This window comes from Ischnura elegans, chromosome 1 (genome assembly GCF_921293095.1).
Source record: "Ischnura elegans chromosome 1, ioIscEleg1.1, whole genome shotgun sequence".
Taxonomy (NCBI): domain Eukaryota; kingdom Metazoa; phylum Arthropoda; class Insecta; order Odonata; family Coenagrionidae; genus Ischnura; species Ischnura elegans.
In genome coordinates, this window is record NC_060246.1 from 95,946,582 (window position 1) to 95,969,018 (window position 22,437).

At 40.4% G+C, this 22,437-nt stretch overlaps 2 protein-coding genes across 3 annotated transcripts in view; one reads left to right on the top strand and one right to left on the bottom strand.

Annotated features, from left to right (window-relative positions):
• Window positions 1-22,437, bottom strand: part of LOC124166762 — a 372,777-nt gene that overhangs the window by 307,545 nt on the left and 42,795 nt on the right. The window lies entirely within an intron of this gene.
• Window positions 1-22,437, top strand: part of LOC124157348 — a 64,685-nt gene that overhangs the window by 93 nt on the left and 42,155 nt on the right. Inside the window, exon 2 of the mRNA XM_046532037.1 lies at window positions 103-539. Coding sequence (XP_046387993.1) covers window positions 103-539 — 437 coding nt within the window. The remainder of the gene's footprint in view (window positions 1-102; window positions 540-22,437) is intronic.

Here is a 22,437-nt window from a genome sequence, read left to right on the forward strand (position 1 = left end):
GCAAATATTTATTCACTTCCTCATTAAAATAGTTTTTAGGTGTCATTACGCCATCTCAAGCTGTGTTTAGAACTTTGATTCAAAATGTCCGATCTCTTTTAGGTCAGAACTCAACACAGAAGACATCTTATTTGAACTCTACAACTTGGATGACAATGATGAACGAGGGCGAGAAATTGATGGAGCAAACACTGTAGATGTGGTTATTCTTCCAGCAAGAGATGGTGACTGCTCTGATGAAGATGATGCACCTGAAGAATGTGAGACTCCAGAGTGCATAAAGGATTTAGGCAAAGGTGTCCTAGCCCAATTAGGTGAGGTACGTCTTGACACTAATCACGGTAAAATTGATTTACCACTTTTTTCTGATGACTGTTCCTCAACAAGCTCAAACAATAATGAGGTTGGATCTGATTTTGATATGCCTAATGAAAAGAATGGGCAAAATTGTCCTAGCAAGGGAAGGAAAGTAGCTAAGAGTTCAATCAATGTTTGCTCGGCCACCAACACTCATAAAGAATTTAGCCATTTAGAGGCAGGTAGTTACCGTAAGAAAGATAGATCATGGAAAAAATTAACTCTGAAAACAAATAATATGCCACCTTTAGAGCCTGTTCGAATGCAGCCAAAACCAGAGTTATTAGATAAAAGTCCTTTGGAAATGATCAAGAGGGTTTGGGACGAAATTTTTGTGAATATGATATGTATAGAAACAAACGAGTATGCAGTTCAGAAAGGTTTATCCAATGCCGAATTTTCTGTGGACGATTTGTACAAATACCTTGGCGTGTTATTACTTTCTGGCTACTGTTGTGTTCCATTCAGACGTATGTATTGGGAAACCAAACGAGATACTTTCCATTCTCTAGTTGCTGGATCAATGAGCCGCAATAAATTTGATTTGATTCACAAATGCCTTCATTTTAATGATAACACCCAGATAGATAGCACTGTTAGGATTTACAAAGTTAGACCTGTAGTAGATCACATGAATAAAAAATTTACCGAGATCATAGAATGCTTGGTAGTGAGTTTTCTCTGGATGAGGGAATGGAGCCATACTTTGGGCGTCATTCAATGAAGCAATTTATTAGAGGAAAGCCCATCCGTTTTGGTTACAAAATATGGTTTGTTACAACTTCAAAAGGATACCTTCTTAAATTTAGTGTTTACACAGGAAAAACAGACAAACCCAAAGGCATCTCTCTCGGTGCCCAAGTGACAGAATCCATGTGTGTAGATTTCCTTCCTCCTGGTTCAAAACTATTTGTAGACAACTTTTTTACCTCTCTTTCATTGCTAGAAAAATTGAAAGAAAGTAATATAAACTGCATTGGAACTATAAGAAAAGACCGCATTGAAGGAGCCCCTGTTGTAGATGTGAGTAAGGAGGAACGTGGTGCATTCTCCGCAATCACTGATAAGAACAGTCCCGTTTCACTCATTCGCTGGCATGATAATGCACAAGTTACTATTGCCACAAACATGGATTCAAAAACTGTATTCGGCCTTAGCTTCTGCACCCGTTGGAATTCAAAGTATAAAAGACATATGAAATTATTCCAGCCACAAATTGTGAAAATGTATAACCATGGCATGGGAGGTGTAGATTTATTTGATCAACAGCGCGCAGTGTATCGTGTGAAAATAAGGTCAAAAAAGTGGTACTGGCCTTTATTTAGATTTTGTCTGAACAGCAGCATTGTTAATTTGTGCCATATTTTCCGAATAAACAATCGGAAAAGCAATCAAATTGATTTTTTGAGAGAGGTTGTTATCGGGCTACTGTCAAGTGATACTCAGCCTAAATTAGTAGCACCAAGAACAATGAGGCAAGCTATAACAGATGGAAGGTGTGATGGTTATAATCACTGGATAAGTAAAATTAAGACCCATCGGCGGTATGGTCACTGCGGTAAAAGCTCAAAGTTCATTTGTGAAAAGTGCAATGTGGGCGTATACCCTGATTGTTGCTTCAAGGAGTACCATGTAAAATATCAGTCCAATTAGTGATATGCCACAAAAAAATTTTCGAAATATAAATGGAAAATTTTGTTATTTGTACTACTGTAAAATATAGAAATGCATTCTAATGTGCAATGTGTAAGTTTTTATTGAGCATGAAAATGTATGACTTCAAATTATGATGCTTAAAAAGAAATGGGCTCATATAATAAGTGTGAAACACAATGTCTTATTAGTTGTTTGTGAAATAAAATTGTGTAGAGAACTCACGTATTTTTTTTTGCATTCTACCCTCACATTGATCGCAGGCAAGTCTGATCTGGGCTTTATCCCACCGTGTGTTTAAAGACACGGGCTCTCCCAGCAAAAGTACGACGTTCTGATTTTTTAAACTATTTTTCCCATAGCAAGTAGTACCAATAGAGCAGCATACCAAAAAATCAGTTACCAAATAGGTAAAAATGTGTTCCGGGATAATATGGGTTAAGGCTACCAACAACTTCCTCCTAAAATAAGGCACAAATACGTATTTTATTCTCACGCAATCAGGGCAAATTCAAACTTTTCAGGGATGAACACAAAAGAGTAGTGTACCTACGTAGAATTCAACACGCACATTTTTAATTCTTTTTCAAGCCCAAATTTACGGGGAAGTTCATAAAAAAATACTTTGTTTATGGCCCTGACAAGAACTCAATCACCTATTTTTAAAATACTAGGAAAACCACACGATTAAAAATGAAAAAACACCCTCTGATTGCCAATACTGAGGAAATTGTCAGCTAAAAATCGTCCAGAAAAGTAACCAAAGCAGTGGAAGATGAAAATGCGAGGAAAGTGGCAAATGAAAAAAGTGAGAATTCTGCGTTCCTTTCCACGTATGCCATGCCAAAGAGCCAATAATACCAAATAGGTATATTGAATTGCATCCCGATAAAAAAATGCAGAAATAGTATTGGGGTTAGAATTTTATGCTGTCTCCTATTGCCTTTAACTTTATGAGGGTGCATGAAACAATATTCATTTTAAAGCGAAACTCCACGCAGGGGCAGTGCTAAAATTCAATCGAGGCTTTTATAAGCGCTCACCAAATTCACGCCTCGCAGGTTCAACTCGGCTTGCGTTCGGAATTTCCCATTACAGGTTACTGCATAATTGGTGCGCATGGTATAACTTCTCAAAATTTTCGACGAAAATTCGAAAAACAAGATGAGAAAAACGGAATGCATCCTCGCTAAAATTAACCTCTGTTCGGTGTATGTAATGTTAGGTGTATTAAACTCACTGTAGGGGTTGAAATGAAGCGGCGGAAAAAATGAATTCTGCAGAAAATGTTCATTAATGAAAGCGAAAAAAATGCGTGCATGCTACTGCTCGCATGAAAGCATGTAATACATGATAAAATTAACTATAAAAGCTGTAATAAACTTCTTATTTTCTTCCATAGGTATGTATCAGTACTAGTATATAAAATTTAACTCCTATCATGGCATTTTTAGCATGATAATTACTTCTACTGAGAACTAATGAGTAAAATTTTATGAAAAAAATCCTGATGCGTAGAATTGAAGATGAAAGAGTTTGAACAGTATTGCAGGAAAATAAATGCATTTGAAATTGCGCGTTTTCAATAAAGGTCTTCTCCGGAAAATACAGAGAAAGCGTGCTTAAGAGGTTTGGGCTAAATATTTATTTTTTTGAACCCTGTAGCATGGGAAGTACAAAAGTTAGTGACGTTTCATTAAAACTGAAAGGTACTCATTCTTACCTCAGTAATAGCCAAAACTGCCGGGCTAAGAATAAGAAAAAGATAATAGTCAACCAATGAGATTTTTTTAAATGCGTTGAAAAATGTTCTTATCAAATGTGGCAGATCCAGTTACGAAAAACAATATTCAAATCGACATGGACTTCTTTCCCTAGACAATCTCAGAGTTATAATGCTTCTAATGTGGCCTAAAACCATAGAGTTTATGGCTGCACCATATGTATGCCTAAAGCATTCCTTGTCGAAACGCATATTTTCCCTGCATTCTGGAATGCCTCATGACGGACGGAAGAAAATGAGGAAAAACACTTTAGCCAACTTCTTCCTGCTGCCTTGGCGTCGTCAACGCGTCGACATAATAATTACTTTCAGAAAGCAATTCAATGTTTTCGGGAGTTTCTCCCACCAGGAGAAGGAAGTGCGCAACTCCGCTGGCAGCGCTACCCGGATCCCCTCGGCTCATCACCGCAACACTGAAGGCGAGTCTTCGCCGCTGTCAGACAAGGATGGTGGTTAAGAGGTAAGGGAGAAGCGAGAGGGGGAAAACAGAGGATGTAAGATATGAAATGGAGGAGAGGAAGAGGAAAATGGAAGGATGGGTTAAGTGAGAAAGAAAGATGGGATAGAAGGAGGAAGTCTCAAAACCAGTTAAGAGTGGACCAGGAAATGGCGAGTTTCGGAATACCCATCGCTGTGATTGGCTTCTTGGAGTTGTGAGCAAGGAAACGAATGAAAAAATTCCGCAACAGCTAGTAACTGCTTCTCAATGAGTACGCGGGAAGGTTGAAATGTTAGCTGCTATAGCCATGCATAATTTATATATTTTTTGCAATATTACAATCGTAAAAAACGTAGATGAGCGACTAAAATGAATTTGAAGACGTCATCAATAATAAATATTGCCACTTTTGAGATAAAATTTAAGGGTTACTTTGAATGCAGCAGCTATTAGCATTTCACCCTGCGTTCACCCAGAATAAAAAAAACAAATATTACTACGGCCACTGTGACGAGAACTCGATTTCATGTTTTATTAAGAGATTTAATCCGGTACCCACCATTTGGATAGTGTTTTCCATCATATTTGTTTCAAAAACAAATATTACTACGGCCACTGTGACGAGAACTCGATTTCATGTTTTGTTAAGAGATTTAATCCGGTACCCAACATTTGGATAGTGTTTTCCATCATATTTGTTTCATAACTACTTCTGTTTTTATAAAAGTATAAAGTAAAGGTATAAATTTAGTGTTAAGTTGGGGAGGGAGAGGAGGAAGAGAAAAAGTAGGGTAGGATGGGGTAGGTGACTGAAGTTTCGCGACCAGTTTGGAGTGTTCCAGGAGAGTGCGAGTTTTGGAATACTCGTTGGTGTGGTTGGCTTTTTCGAGATGCTAGTTTGGGAACAGGAAAAAGTTTCCTAAAAGCCAACGGCACAACGCGCAGAGCACTATATCACGGTAGAAGTTGGTCTTCGCTCTTCCGGGAGTTGTAGAGAGAAATAGGTACCTACTTGACTGTCTAGGCGAGAGACGCGGTGAGAAAATGGTTTGTAAACATCTTGATTTGTCATCAGGGTTGATGGAGGATGCACGCTACTCGGGGAAATTGAAATGAAAACAAGACACACAGATGCTACCCATTTGACCGCGATGCTTTCAGTTGATGGACGTTCTTGAAAAAATGGCGCAGTTCAAGAAATCCGATGGAAAAATGGAACTTTTCCAGTAGAGATATATGAAAAATGGAGTAAACGTAGAATTATAAAATAGAGAAGAAATAAAACTTAACGAGAACTTGAAAAAAATACGAGAAATTTATCTGAACAACTATTTTATTATAGTCACCTTTATTTCGTTATTTAATCCTTTCAAGAAATGAAAGAGCACTTCTTACCCACGGTTAAAAAATGATAAATAAATTCACGCTCTGTCCGAGTAACATCTCGCTAGCCAAAAGCTGCTTTTTTCCAAATGAAAAATAAATCTTTCCAATTTGCTTCCGATTCCTCAAATTTTTTCTGTGAGCCATACAATTTCAATTTTGGATTTTTTTTGATTCCACCATGCTGTGTATCCTGCCCCAGACGTAAAAAATAGAACTATTTCAAAATCTTCCCCGAGAGCAAATAAAAAAATATTACAAGGGTCGCAGATGGATGCTGGTTACAGCTATAATTTTTATTTTCATTTAGAATCTCCGAAAAGAAACAAAAGAATGCCTGCATTAAACCGTAGTGGATGAAGAATCTTAAATACACTTGATCTGCTACACAAATTTCTCAGTATGTACTCCGTCTACCATGTCTGTTAAAATATTTCAATCAGGCAATGAATTAACTATCAATAAAAAAGTCTTATGCTTACCATCCTTAAAAATATTTTTCTTAGTAGCAGCCATTATTATCGGCTGCATTTGACGTTTTAATTGTAAAATCCAGGATGGCATTTTTACCTCGTCGCATCACACATGTGATCCTTTAACTTATAATTGCGACCTTGTTGAATACCCTTCGTTAAAAAGCAAATATTCTTGTAGCCACATGTAGTAGTATAAGATCGATTTTGAAATTCGCCGAGAGATTAACTGCGCCACCCTATATATGATAGTGTTACCACCTAAGAAGTTTGAATAACCTTGGGATCCTCATAAAATTATGGGTACGACCACGAAAATGCCTTATCCATCTCAAGAGCACGCATTATAAGCGAAAGAGAAGCAAAAGCCCAAACCTTTCGCAGTTTATTCTACATCGTATGTTTTGCAGCTGGGCTAGAGTTGTGACTTGCTCCAAGGAGGATATATATGCAGAGATAGAAAAAGTGGGACAGAGAGGAAGGGGATTGCGGGCTGGATTAAGGGAGAGATAGGAAGCTAGGGAGACGGCGAGGTAGAAAAGTAGGTATACTCCATCCTCACTTATTCCGAGATAAGGAAAGTTAGAATGGGCGCAAGTTTGTGAGATGGAGGAAAATTAGGAAGAACGAGAAAGAATGTGCTTCCTCGGAGCCTAGAATGAGACTTTGGTGGCCAGGTAAACAATGTGCGAGGCAATTTGCACCGAGGAAAAAGCATGGCGTCAAACCGTAAAAGTCGGGGGAAAAAGTTTGCGGAAAAAATAACACGCGACAACTCTGCTCGCCGCCGTTCGCTGAATATTGGACCAGATGTTGGCAGGAAAGTTGTATGAAACGCGCAAAAAATTTTGTGCGTGTAAGGGTGTGAAAATTACGCACTGAATGCTTTTTCTTTTCGTGAGGAAATGAAAGTTTTTTATAATTCTACGCTTATTTCAGATCATTTAATGTCTCTACTATAAAATAGTTTGTCTTCGTTTGTCGCATTGAATGCTTTTGATTGTCTTTATGGCTATTGGAGCATAATTAACTGCTGTAAAATAGCGATTTTCTGTAGATATTGTCTAACCATTTGTCCTTCTTTTCCTGACCCAAATACCAATCTTCAGGTCTTCCTCGGGGGATTTTCCTTCAAATTTTCTTTTCATTATATTCCTCTTGTCAATTCTATCTCTAATGACATGACGTAACAGAGAGATAATTCATATTTAATGATTTTTCCATTGATTTCCGTTGGTACAAAAATAGCACCTGCTCACCTTTCGGGAAATTTTTGCAACATATTTTTTCACATCAATGTTTTAAGCGCCTGATGAAATAATATTCTTATCACTGAGCTCTGAAAAACGCCTAAACACTGCTTAAGGCTGACTCCGTTTTCATTGGTGGCTTCAGTATTTTACGCGGAGGCAGAGTGCATATGGCGAATTAGGAAAACTCCGCCGCTATTTCTGAAAATTTTCCATCTAAAAAAATAAATAAACACGAAAATGGAAAATATTTGATTACTATGGGATGTGAGAGAGAGACCTAAATATTGGGTGGCAGGATGGCGAAAGAGTAAAATCAGAAAGAAAGAAAGGAAGAAAAAGGAATGACAGTGAGAAAGTGGTTTTAGGATGCCCTCGAGGAAGCACAATGGAAGACGCGGCTGCGGGAAGAATGGAAGAGAATTGGTACACTGGATTGGTTCTCGTCCTGCGCGGAAATGTTGCACCAAATCCCGCGGAGATAAAAGAGGGCGGAATATATCTCCCGAGCTTGTCAGAAAGAAACTCCCCCAACATGTACGGCAGAACCACCAGTTTTAATTATTTCTCCACGTATAATTAATCTTGGGTGGAAAATATCGGGCAAAAACACATGGGATTCCATCTCGAGCAATTATCAATGTTTTTTTTTTAGAGCGGCAAGAGAGTTCATCAATTATATTTCGGTACGGGAATCACTGTCGTAAGAATCCCTTTATTCTCAAAGGTAACACGGGAATTCAAATTGATGCAGCAAATCGATCCGGTGATGCAGAGATATTTTTAAATCGATGACTTCACTTCGTGTACAGACAAACACATTAGCAATGCACGGACTGCAAGAACGATGTTTTACTAAGGTGAGATGCTAGATATGGACACCGAGGAAAACCCTCCTCGAGATACCGTTTGGATGTAGCCCTCCGATTGCATCAAGCTGGAAAGCATGCATCAATTATTCACCGTCAGAGGTAGGAGAGGGAAAAGTATGCCTCTTTGGAATTTCGAATGGATGGGAGGGGGATATTTTCTGAAGAAATATTTATCCTGGTTAACTAACTACGTAGTTATTCTCTGATGGTTAAACAATTAAATGTGAGGTTATCTCTATATTTATGTTACAAATCACCTTCAGATATTCTCTCCTGTCGTAGTTATAAAAAAATTACAATCTCACTACTTAACGGGCACCTAACTAAAACGTATTCTCTGATATTTCTCCATTTATCGGCCTCCGTAAAAGCGGGATAGCATCTACGCCTGCCAACTAAAGGTCTCGCGATCAAATTTCACAGGGGTGGACTCTTCCTCCAGCCAATAACTTGGACGTGTGTTTACCATGAAGCCAAGCACTCTAAAGGCTACCATACTTGATAAGATTCATCTTCCTTAATTAACCGAATGGGAAGTATAAGAGTCCTTATTTTTCCCCACGCGCTTATTACCTTTTCCTGCATAAGTACAACCACTCAACCAATACGAATTCCAGTTTCACCATAAAAATGAGAAGGTTAGTCAACTTTCTTCAACGTTTAAATAGGGAGATTAAATTAAATGTTAAAATAATTATGCTTAACTGGGGAATAAAAATTGTTGACGCAGGCATGTTTCATTTCAGTGATCTTGGAAAAACCAGACAGTCCATCATTCCATAAACTTTCACAGCTTGACCCCTCTTTCCCATCGGCCAGCACACCGATCAAGCGATCGCCGGCTTAGCGCGAGGCAGAGAGGGAATGCGGCTCCAGCGAGCCTCGCATCACGGGAAACTTCTTCGCCATTGGGATCACGCAGTTCAAGGTTAACCCCTTGCGGGAGAGAGCTCTCTCTGAGGCGCCGCGACTGACCTCCCTTTTTCCGCACGGCCAGCATTCAGGACGGGTTGTTGGCCGACCGAAGATTCGTATTCCTTGCGGCTTTTCAATTTCAAGTGGACCATCTCAGTGCGTCGTGAATCCGTACTTTTTTTGCAAATACAACGTCAATTACATGCCACTGGGTTGATATCACCATTCGATCATTTGCAGGTGATGCGATTCAAGGAATTCTGAAGACAATACACGGATAAGGCGTTTATTTGAAATTATTATCTATCAAAGTATTCTACCGATTAAGGGAAATATTTTTTTTTAACTGTACGAGAGGCGGGAAAAAAGAACAGAATTCATTCTTAGCAGATTAACGGCCTGGATGTCGAAATACTGGTCAGACAGAATCAGGGGGAAAAATAGTTCAATACACATATGGAAGTAATTTGATCAATTATTCGTGGATTACACATGCGGACTAGGAAGATGATGAAATCTTTTCCGAATATTTACAGCAATAATTCTCCAATTGCATTTTACACAAATTTGGACGCATTGAGGGCCAACACTATGCCTCACTACTATGGTATAAAGGCACACAATGATAGTTTTTACTCCCATTAATAATATACCTTTGGATGACTACAATAAATCGAGCAAGTATGAAAGGGCCTGGAATGAAAAAAACACCTTGTAAAAAGGTCAACTAGAAAGCATTAAAATACATTAAACTCAAATTTCCAAGTGGGAGGCATGGTATCTCCCGGAATCTGGACATGGATTCAACGTTAGAACTCACGTTCGAATGCAAATAATTCCTACATCTAATACCAATAAGCATGGACCATAAAGTAAAAGCAAAAGGGCAATATTGCAATGGAACATAACATCGGAAGCGCATGGATATGCAACGACCCGCATTCATATCGTAATGGAAATGAAATTTCGTCGCAACCCTCTCGCAGAATTGCATTCCCATCACTTTAAGTTCGCGTGCACCCGAAAATTAAAATGTCGCATGTATTGCAAACTCTAAATTCGCAATTTTGATACCTCATTAATATCGCATTCGGCTGCACTGCATCATTGCGACGGCGGCGGCGGGGCCCTCGGAACCGTCCCTTAACGATGGGGAAAAGCGGCAGGTAGTGGGGAAAACCAATAAATTGGAGGGACCGCACGGCGCTCTGGGCCGGGAGCAATTATCACGCTCGATGCGACGGCGTGGACTGACTGCACGGCACGCAGAGGACACGTTGAATGTAACTCCAGGCGGCGGTAGAGGGGTGACTGGAGGGGTGGACAATTCGTCCCCCTGGGGGGCTTAACTGTGCTCACTGAGGGTGTTAGAGGGAGCGGGGAGGGAGGGGATTGCAGACGGGTGAGCGGAGGAGATGTCCGCCGCAAAAGCTGATATCGTGTCTGGGGAGCGCGCAAGCGAGTACAACGGAGGGCGTTCGAATGAGAGAGAACGCTTGCCACTCGGTGATCTGCGACGCTGAACGGCATTTGATTCGGAGAAAGAGTGCGTAGAGTGTGACACAACTGATTGGTCGGGGTGATCACTGTAGGTGGGATAGCAACCGATGAGGTCACGGGCGTAATTAAGGGGGCTCACTCCCTCTACCTTCGCCATGAACGTTGCTGCTGACCATTAAGACTTCCCATTTCATTACCTGCTTAACCCTGGCCATAGTGAATCCAAGGGAACCCATCACTCCTTTTCGATTCGTCGTATTTTGTCATTTTGAGTGACGCATAACTCATTGAGAATGGCTAATGTTGAGACGTTTCACTCATGATAATTTCTACGCTCCACTGGCCAAGTACTGAATACTTCTGGTCAACCTTGTTGAAGCCCCTTGATATCCCTAGGTAAATCAACGTGTCATAATAAACTACTAAAAATTAATATCTATTCTCAGGGGGCCCAAGGGCAGGAAACCGATGTCCTCCACCCAGCGAGGGATTCTCGCCTAATTCTCTCAATTCCGGATTATTTCCCCCCTTGTGTCACCATGGGCGTACCTACGAGTGGCAGACAGCTGCCCCCCCCCCCCTAGAAGCAAAAATCGCAAATGCCTTTAAGGAAAATAATATTTTTCAAGCAAATAATTTTAAAAACTAATAAGGAGCTGTTGCAGACGCTTAAAAATAGACAAAATTTTTAATACAGTTATCATTACGTTCGTTGTATTTGTGTATAACTGAGCCTCAATCATTTCATTTCTAATTGATAACTTTGATTTTAATATAAAGAGAATATTTTGTGCAGTAAGTAATTGTTATATCATGTTTAATTTCAATTATGAGAAGACCGTTCGCCTCTCAGACCCTTGTGACTCCCCCCCCAGAAAAATCCTAGATACGCCTCTGAACGATACCTACCCTGTAATATCGCAGCAAAAGATATGTATGAAGATAAATAATACCTCTGATAAATCTGCTTGCTGTAGCTCGGTTATCATGTGGGCTACAGAATAAGATTTGCAACCTCGACATGTCTACTGAATGAGTTATGCTAGAGCCACATAGATAGAGAATAGTAACACAGAAGGATATAACGAGACATACATTTTATATATTTCCAAATTTGAAAATTATAACGTTATAAATTTTCTATAAGGTCATTCATTAATGACGGCGGTTTTAAATACACGATAATGGGCATAAAATGTGACATTGAACCATAAAAGCAGCAAGTCATTTAAATATAAACAAAATATCCAAATATGAAATGTATTTACCTCCGTTGGCAAAGTAATGACCGACCAAAAATGCTGTGAGTCCAATCACATCCGACTAGGTAATGCCATTTGAACTGAATACTTGGCCACCGATTAACGGAATTCAATTGTTATCATCCCGCCTTGTGATAATTTTCGGGGGAAATAATTAAAAAATCCAAGTTCAGTCCCCAGCGTCATTGCTGATTCAATGATAATACTGTGTGAACAAGACTTTCAAACCCGTTAACTTGAGTCAGTTAAGTCCCTGTTCCTTTTCTATCCTACACATCCCATTAAACCTGATCAGATTCATTATTAACTCGGATTTACAATTAGGATTGACCTTCTATCCTTCCCATTTGGAATCTCCATCTACTTTGATCTTCCATTGAATGTCAAGCTCACAAAATCGTGTAGTTAATCAAGAACCAATCTTCCATACGGAGCGTTGGGATACTTTTAAACTTTGGTAAACATCTTTGTTTCGAAACTGGGCAAATAGACTTGTTCTCTGGTGTTGATAGAAGCGGAACTGTAAACGAGATTCTCTGTCGCTTTGACGAGGGATAAAGTTCATTCTTTCCCAATGCCGTCGGCGATCATTGTGATAAGCACATTGAGTCTACTTGGAAACTGTTTCTCGACCAATTCTCTTTGAATATTCACCCATTATTTCCTTCTCTTTCTCAATACCCCCTTTTCAGTGGGTGAGTTTGTTCTTTCCCCTACTACCCGTACTTCAGGATCATTAGAACGTAGATTTACGAAAGGAATCACATTAAATCCTTTAAATTCTTTTAAACTTTATTTACTGCGCGGTCTCGATGAAACTTTTATCGAGTTTAAACATAATCCCCAGCACCCAATACATCCCCACAGCTCCTAAAAAAATACCTTTCTTACAGAGAAAAAAGGAGGAAGACACGACGCGGTTGTTTCTTATCACCCGGATGAAAATTTGAGCAGTGCTCCCATTAAATGGTATTACAAATCACAATTGACCGGAATCAGGGGTGAGTAAATTCAAAATTAATAAAAATTGAACACCGTCGAGGAGTGTTACGAGATTGGCTTTAAACCCTAACATCAGAAGTGGAAATTCAGCCCTAAGGGGTCTTCATTTTAGTCACGGACTCATTTTTCATGGTATTTAAGGTAAATGAACCTTCACAATATTGAATACAAATTTTATATAAATAATTCTACGTCCTTCCTAGCCGTAAGCTAAGAAATTAGCAATAGACTCCACATAGCTCATGTTTAGTATGTTAATTATGTATGTTCATTAGCGAAATATTGCAACTTATGGATAATTCAATGCGCTGTTAGAGTAACAGGTGCTAGCAACTAAGTAGTTGGACCTCTCCTAATGCATTTTATTATTTTTCTTGTATTCATTTTCCTTTCCTTTGCGCATATCAGTAAGATATGAGATTGAAAGTTATAGAAAGTACGCATTATCAAAGGCTTGAACTGGTGGTATATCATAATCATGTATTGGAAATTTCCGTGAAAATATGATCTTAGGTTTTCCCGGCGTATCAGTTGCAGAAAAGTTTCTCGGGTTTTCCACCGGTTGATGTCGTCCATGTCTCCCGACGTTTCGATCCGCGACTTGCTGATCATCCTCAGGGGATCCTACGAATCTTTCCGTGAAAATAGTTCAAAATTGACTCATTTGAAGCACACCCGACATTGACATTTTAAACAGAAGCCGGCCATAATTATTAATGTTTGTTAATGGGAAAATTGCCAATATTATTTATCCCCGTGGCCAGCGTAGAGCCGTTGTTTCAGGATGGAGAGGAATAGCACTGACTGTCTGCGCCTTTTGCTTCCACCTGGGACGGCGAAGCGAATTCCTGACAACATTGGACAGTCCAAAATGTTCCATAGAAATTACGAGATGAGTTATGAAAGAGATTACGCCGACGAGATGGGGGCGGGAAGTGGTAGTGGGATGGCGAGCGTCATGCCATGGAATATAAATGACGGCAAATGTAATACGAATCTAGAGCACTAACTTAACAATGACGCAATTAATCTTGACACAGCTCAGCGGCGAGTGTACGAATCCGGTCCAATCCCTAAAAAGGGAGACGACAAAAGACGAGGGAGTGAAATATACGGCGATGGTGAACGTCTCTCCCGAAAATGGATCGCGACTGGAAAAACCAGTTGTCCGGTCCTTATACGTACGCATAGCGTTAGACCGGGCTCCAATGAAGGGGACAGTAGAAAGCTTCTGCTGGGACTCTAAAAAAATGAAAAATGTTGCTTTGTAAAAATGTGAGAGTAAAATATGTATAAATAAACAACTTGACGAAAAGAACCAAGTAGGAATGGAGTAAATTTGATGGAATACAGGTATTCGTATAGTCAAATGGTACTTAAGTACTCAGAGAGCCATTGCCAAATTGGTACTCGAGTAACCAAACAGGTAATTTATGACCTAAACATAATCTGGTCCAATTGCCAAAAGAATATATGAATACTCAGATCATTAGTCAAATGACTTCCTTCCTGAGGTGGATTTTTGAAAACCTCGGCAAGCATTCAATTATCACAGTGAGTACAACATGGTTGTCAGTGTGAGTATCACCGCTGAACCATCTCTTGGTTTGATTACACTAGAATCCAAACGAACAAATGAGTACTTGGCTCGTTATGCTTACATGGTTACTCGACTACCTTTTCAGGCACTGTTGTAAATCTATTCGAGCACATTTCACTGCATAGGTTGAACATGGTACCATACGCTAGTTTCGAGTTAAATGAGTTTAAATTGTTGGATGCTGTTTTGTTTATCACGAAATGAGCTGAAATTAGGCATTATCAGATTGATATTTCCTTTGTTTTCCACCATATTCCTGGGAAAGCCCATTTTTAATTCGGACTAACCTTCAAATATGAATAAATTCAACATTAAATTAAGACGATAATAGATGGAACAGAATGATATAATGACGAATGAGGAAGCCATTGTTCTGTGCAAGATATCGGTCAGTTTTCCTAATAACGCTGATGGGCTAAAATGCGTCGAAATAAAAGTTACATTGCGGGAAGTACAAAAGCTGAGTTATTTTATACTAAAATAGGAATTTTAACTCAGCTTCTGCAAAAGGTTTGTTACTTCTTCTTCAAATAGGATATTTAAACCAAAGCTTTTTATACATAGATGGCAGTTGGAGCCCTTTCAATCTGATACAACGAGGTAGTACATTCGTAGAATAGGGTATTTAGACTTCTGTCCACGATGTTGGTCAGCTGTCCTAATAACGCCTATGGCTTGAAATACGTCGAAATAAAAGTAACATTGTGGAAAGTACAAAAGCTTTGTCATTTAATATTCAAATAGGAATTTCAACACAATGCACCTTTAACAAAGATAGCAGTAAGAACCATTTCAATCTGATGCAGTGAGGTAGTACAGTCATTGAGCACAGTAGGTAGGCTTTTGAATTTTTTTTTAACTGGCAGGAGAGTTGGGAAAAAATAATACCTTTAAAGGAACCTCACAGGAGGGAGGGAGAATATTAAAGTAGGAATTTTAACACAATGCACCTTATACCCAGATGGTAGTCGGAACCTTTCTAATCCGATGGAGGTGTAGGTAGTACATTCATAGAGCAGGGTGGGTATACTTTAGAAATTTTTTACGTGCAAGAGTATTAGAAAAAAATAATAACTTTAAAGGAACGTCATACGAAGGAGGGAGAGAGTATGAGAAGTCGTTGGATGGGCGGATGAAATTTTCCAAAATATGATGAATGCCCTCCACTATGCTCTCTTAATAGCATTAGGGCAGGTGCGCGTTATGCCACGGCGTAAATTACGCTCTCTCCCGGACCGCGCGCATTTTAATGCCCTGGCGCTCGAAAGTTGTTCGAGAGAGGAAAAAAAAACACATATCCCGGAGAACACTGCGGCGTCGTCATTAATCTGAGAAGACTCCAAAGCCCCTCATCCCTCTCTCCTTCACTGAAGACTCTTATCTTCCTGAATCCATCAATGTATGGGAAGAGACCATGATTGACTCATTTTCCGTCCAGGCGAGTTCGTATTACAATGCGCTGCACCGAAGGCGTGACCGGCGTGCAGCCATTACGCCCAAATTACGTGGAATTTGATCCCCGGGACGTGTAATCATTGTTGGGGGGTCGGCCTCGCCACCAAACTGCCTCACTGCGAGATTCGTGCAGAACTGAAGCTTTGCTCGAAAACACGAGAAAACAATAGGGGGCACATTTTTTAGTGGACGTAAGATGTGCCCGACCAGTTGGTGCGGGAGCAACGCGGAGAATTTTCCGTACCCTGTATGATCCAAGTTCTTTCAGTCGCATGCTTATGCGGCTTTAATATTCCATGTAATGATGAAAATTTCTTGGCTGTTTTATTTATTATGTGACTCAGTTGTTAATAAGGTGACTGATAAAATAACATTTATCCTATTGCCATAGTATCGCTCATTTATTAGGGCATCTTCAGAGCAATAATTTGTAAGTTATAAACAAAATTTTTTTCAAAGAAAGCAAGCAGCATTAAAAAATCAACTGATATATAGTTTTTCTTACTATTTGGCTTGTATCTGTTGCGAATTGGAATGAATTTTTTAAATTCTCATCATTAAATATAAAAATAAAATGATTATAAAATATAAATTGAATTGAGTGCCGTAATTTTGAGAGTCAATTATTGAACTTCGTTATATATAAGTGTTGCTGCATTCAACATCTCCAGTTTCGTCTAGCATTCAACATCTCCAGTATAGGTGTGAGCACGCTTTTTTCACAACCTACATTGCAGAGGTGTGAGAGATCTGAAAGCAATCGGCTAAATTTTTAAGAAGTTTCTCACTGGTGCACGCAATCAAAATATATCTTTTATTCACGAGTGGAGTTATATACGTAGGAGTGGAGTTATAGTATAGGGTACGTTACATGGAGTGGAGTTGTATGGAGGTCATTGCTAGATAGCTCAATTATTTGAGTTCCGTTACATGACGGAGAAAAATATCGTAAGCTCTTTCATGGCTCTTCGATTCGGTGCAAGTTACATCAAGAGCACGTCCATCTTACGCCAATACCGAACACGTGCGGTTGCTCATGACCCAGTTCTTTATCGATCTTTCCGATGATTCACAAAATATAAGATTTGTACTGATATTCTACTAGAGATGGTGGACTAATGGGAGTTAAACTTGCTTTTCCTCCAAAAACAAAAGAAAATTCGCATAAAGGAGGTTACTACAATTGGAGGTTTTTTCTATGGCATTTAGTATTTTTTCCTAACTAGTAGTATAAAGCTTTCCCTGATGCGAAGTATTTAATCAACCATGGCTTGCACATCCACGCACGCATCTTGTTTTATCGACTGTTTTTATTTCTTCAATTGCTTGAGAACATTGATTTGGGCATGACAATTTTCAAATAATTACCGAGAAACGCGAATTGGAACTGTTTAATGACTGGGAAGAGTCATTTAAATGAATCAACACGAAAAATACCTGCATATAAGCATGAAAACACGAAATAAAAAAGCAAAAAAACCTTATAAATGCCTGCATAAAAATAAAACGGAATCGAAAGAAAGAGGAAAAGCGTGTAGAAAGTAAGATATAAGATTAGGATATCAACGGTGACTCTAAAACTCATTGTTCATTGTTGGGCGTTTCTGAAACGAGAGCTTTCTAATTTTCTAAACGAGAAACTAATTTTCCACCAGGATGAGACTCAATCGTCCAACAGTGAAATGATGGCTAGAAGTGGTAGTGGTTTTTCTTGTTAAGGACTTGACCTATCCAAACCAGACCCCTCGAAGTCAATAGCCCACCCTCTCCAAGTAAAAGATCATCCCGTAGAAGTGCCAGAAATCTTTTACCAGATCGATCCACCTGCGACCACATCTTTTAAAAAAAGCATCCATTCACGAAGAAGCAGTTGGAGGATTTCAGGCACGGAATAGGGAGCAGCTGGACACATACGAAGGCGAAATAGTTTACCGAAGAAGGCTATGGAAGCGGCCTGGGAATGGATGGATCTCAAAGGGAGTTCGACGATTAGTTACGAGAAACAGGTGATGGGAACAGTCGCACGGGGCAGCTTCCAAGGGACGCAGAGGTCGACGGGGGAATATGCCGACTCGAATGGGGTTGACAGGGCAATACAGGCTAGCATTGATATACGTGATGGTGATTGCCAGCATTCGGTTTACGTCATCTCAGCGAAAATATATCTGGTAACTCGAAACGAATGCTTCTCCAAGCCCTTTTCTCCTCTCTCATGAGATAAATCCTTGACAAGAAATGGGATATTGGAGGAAAAAAGACCACTACCGGTCCATACACCAAAATCGATTAGGCTACAAAACATTTACCATTATAACCCCATTTCATACCACGAGGCAAGATGGATAAAAAAATCCAGAAAAAAAGTTTACGACCACTGAGTCCCGATATATGAAAAGGACCGCGGTCGTCAAGACGTAAGTCTTTAACGGCGACGCTGTCAAAGGTGTAATGAGGAAATGAAACAAACGGAAAAAATATGAGTGAGGCAAAAAATGGGACAAAAGAAAGCCTGCCAGACTGCTTTCTTCGACACCTTAAAACCCCCCCGAAAAACACACCACGTCATGCTCTTCCCGGAAAAAAACCATGTCTACGTCCGAAGCACGGTCCCTCCCTCCACACACGAGAAGTCTACCTCACAATCCTCTCCAGCTCCAACCTGGGACATAACGAGCGTAAAATAAAAACACACGGAAAAAACGGGAGAGAGAATCGAAAAGACAAAAAAGGGAGGCCTAGAGATATGTAAGGATTGGGAAGAGGGAGCAGCGGAAAGAGAGAGAAGGTCAGCCGCAGGTAAAAACCTAAAAGGAACACGTCCCCCCCACAAGAAGTCCAATCTTTGCCCTTTTTATTGGGCTCGCTTGGAATAGGAAGGATAAAAAAAAAGAAATACGGGAAGGACACGGGCTGCAGAGGTGGCGCTATTCAATGGAACACCTGCCGCCCTCTGGCGTCTGCAGCGGGGATCAAAACCTTCCGTCTCCCGCGTTCTACTCCTTCCCCGACCGCGGTCACGGCGAAGGGCTTACTTGCTTACCTAAGCCCGCGTCTCCTCTCCCTCTAGTGTTGCTGCGCCATCGGAACGGGGAGTTACCTCCCATAGCCGATAGTGTAGATCATACGCTCTGTCGCGTCCATAGCGTTTACCGATGGCAGGGGTAACGTCAACTGCCTCATTGAAGCAGCAGTAGGAAGCGAGTATATATGCTTCGAGATAGCTCTGATCTGGCTAAGCGATAATATTTGCCGATTACGTTAATGTGTGATTGGTGATGTGCTCTACAAACCATTACATAGTTGCAAATTAATGGAAAAGGTTAATCGCAATTCCGAAAAATAATACTGCCTAATGAACGGTCATACTTTTGTGCACATACGCCATTTCTGTCAAATACATAAAAATTCCCATCTTCAATTTGAAGGAATCATCGGGTGAAAATTACAGAGAAGAATGGAGATTTTGTTACCATTTGGTGAGACTGCCTTTCATTTCACAGCGTCGAATCCGTGCTGCTACAGCTAAAAGAGTTACACATTTGCGGAACACATTCATATAGTCTCAAAAACATATCGGGTTGTTTTAAGAATCCTTGATCATCAGTATATTAAAAAAATACACATTAAGAAATCTAAGTAAATGAATGCATTTGAACGAGTAATCTGGCAAAATCTTTCAATCAGACAAAAAATTTCGAATTCAGTACTTTAGCTGGTCTTATCGATTGATGCCTTATGTTATTCTCTTGAATGAATGTAATTTATGGGCTGAAACACATATTTTTACACTACAATTTATATTGAAATATCATTTGCGTACTTTTCCGGGTTGTATAGGTTAATTTAATTGCCTTGCTGCATTAACCTCAACAACTTCCGCAGATAGGGAATTGAGAATGTCAATGGGGAATATAAGGGAATCATACTGCGCTTTGCATGAAAATTTTGGTGCATAAATTTCAATTAGCTGTATCAAAAGCTGTTTTAACTTTACAGATAATTGAACTCTTCATTCAAATGATAGCCATTTGGGTGTGAAACATTAGGTGTGAAATGTAAGTTTAGTGGTGAAATCTCAACTAATAAGACCAGGTAAAATACTGCATTAGAAAATTTTAATATGATAGCAAGAGTTTTCCTGGTTACTCGTTGGAGTGCAGTGTGCATTCATTAACCTAAAGTTCTTAACAAGTAGTACATAAAAAGAAAAACTTTGTTGTATTGCACCAATTTGCTTCCAGTACCTGATAAATGAACTTCCACAAGATTGAGCCTTAGACGATAGAGATAATTCTTAATAAGTATTTTTGTGTTATCTAATAATGATCAAGACTCCTTAAAACAGCTCTGATTGTAAACTTTTTCATTTTCTATTTATTTGTTCTTTCTCCTTTGCCTCGTGGCTTGAGCCTTTCCAACTACCTACCCAGCCTAGAAGGCGAGAGAACACGGTTTTTATTTTTCCTGATCAGGGATAGAACTTCTGCGGTGTATTAATTTCAAGTAACTGCATCAGAAGCCGCCCTAAAGCTTACAAATAATTGGATATATCATTCAAAATACAGCCATTTGGGAATAGAATAACAGGCCTCAACAAATAAGGACAGGTAAAACACTGATTTATAAAATTTTAATATAATTACAAGAGTTCACCTAGTTATTCATTGAAGTGCATTCATTTATCTCAAGTCCTTCATAAGTATTTTTCTTTCGTTTACTAATGCACAAGGACCCTTAAAAAAACCCCAATTGTACAATTGTTCCTTCTTTATTGATCTGTTTTTCCCTTTTCCTCGTGGATTGAGCCTTTCCCACTACCTACCCCACCCAGAAGGCCTTTCTCCGCTTCGAGCGAGAGAACACGGTTTTTATTAATCCCGATCGGGGGAAGAATTTCTGTGGAGAAAGGCACCTTTAGAAGGAGGGAGTCATTGGAGAAGGGAAGGTCGCGGAGGCAGCGGGAGAGAGAGCGGGAAAACTAGGAATAAGCCTCCTGGGTCCACTCAACGAAACTCCTTACCGCGCGCGGTAACCCCTCTTACACCCACTAGAACTCCATTCCCATAGAACCCCCAAAAAATCCTCCAGCCAACCTCCTCCACCCGCGCCACCTTCTCCTTTCCCTCCTCTCGACTTCCGAACCTTTTTAACAATTCCCGCACGAATTTGTGTTTGCACCCTAACAAAGCGTAACATTCCGTCGGAGTCAAGGGTAGTTAGTTAGCGAAGGGGTTTTTACTCTCCCTATCTCTCCCACCCCATTCCTTTTTTTCCTTATTTTTTTTCCCCTCCGGAAATTTTATTCCAATTCATTTTGTTTTCTTTTTTTTATCCTCTCTCGTTCCTCGAAAGGAAACCGGATGACTTCACTACCACCACCACCACCGCCGACACCACAAAATAAGGCTGGCTGCATTTAGGGGTTTCAAAAAAAAATAAAAGAAGACGACGCGCACGCGAGAAAAAGAATTGTTAGATTGGTTAGATGGATGGACGCGATAAGAGAAAAAGAGAGGGGGCACGAAGGAACGAGAGGAAGGAGGAGATGGAGGCATGTTGTACTTGGGGAAGTTTCGGTGTGAGGAGGGCAGTCGGACGTAGGCACCGAACTCATGGATGGCACACAAAAACACCTGCGGGTCGCTCTTTCTCGGGGAAAAGGCGGGAAGGGCGGCATTTGACGACGGTGAGGGAGCGCGTGGGAGCGAGGAGTGAAATAGGGCCGATGCGATGCTGGAGGCTTTCTCGTTGTGTGCGTCGGGGGCGGCAGCGGAGTGTGGGAATGAGAGGGCGTGCCATGGGGGTGGACAAAAGCTTAGCGTTCGAGGATAAAGGGAGGGAGGGAGAGGAGGCGCTAAAGTAGTCTCGCCTCCACCGCACGAATTTTCCACTCCCTCCCCCCCCCCCAACGAACCCTCTCCCCCCCTCACAGCATCACAAAAATCACCTCCACCGAAACCCTTTCCATTGGCCCTAGAAACACCCCGTGTAAACTCCTCCCTCTTCCTCCTTGCACCACAGAGAGTACATCCTAATCTCTCTTCCCACCTAAACTGCTCCGGACCAACCTACGCCCTTTAAAAGCCTCTGCTTCACTCCCCCCAACCTTAAGCCAACCAACTCATCTCCCTCCCCCGCGTCTCACTATGTGACCTCTCTCTTTCCCTTTGTCCCCTCTAAGTAAGAAGTCTTCTCTCTACTCCCCCCCCCCCCCCTCAGGATGGAGTTAAGGGGACCAGGCCCTCACAACGAACGTCTAGTCCCTCCGCTTTCTTCCCCCTCATCTTGCAATCAAGGGTGAACCTACTATTACACCCCGTCTGTCCTGAACTATTATGCTATATTTGAATTTATGTGTCTCTCTGTACATGATGTAACGTACTGCTCAAGGAGTGATAACAGCGAGGAGCACTAAAAGCTAAGGAGACCTTTCAACTGATTCACATCAAAGAATTCATCAAACACGCAAAAAAAAAACATGCCAATTCTCAAT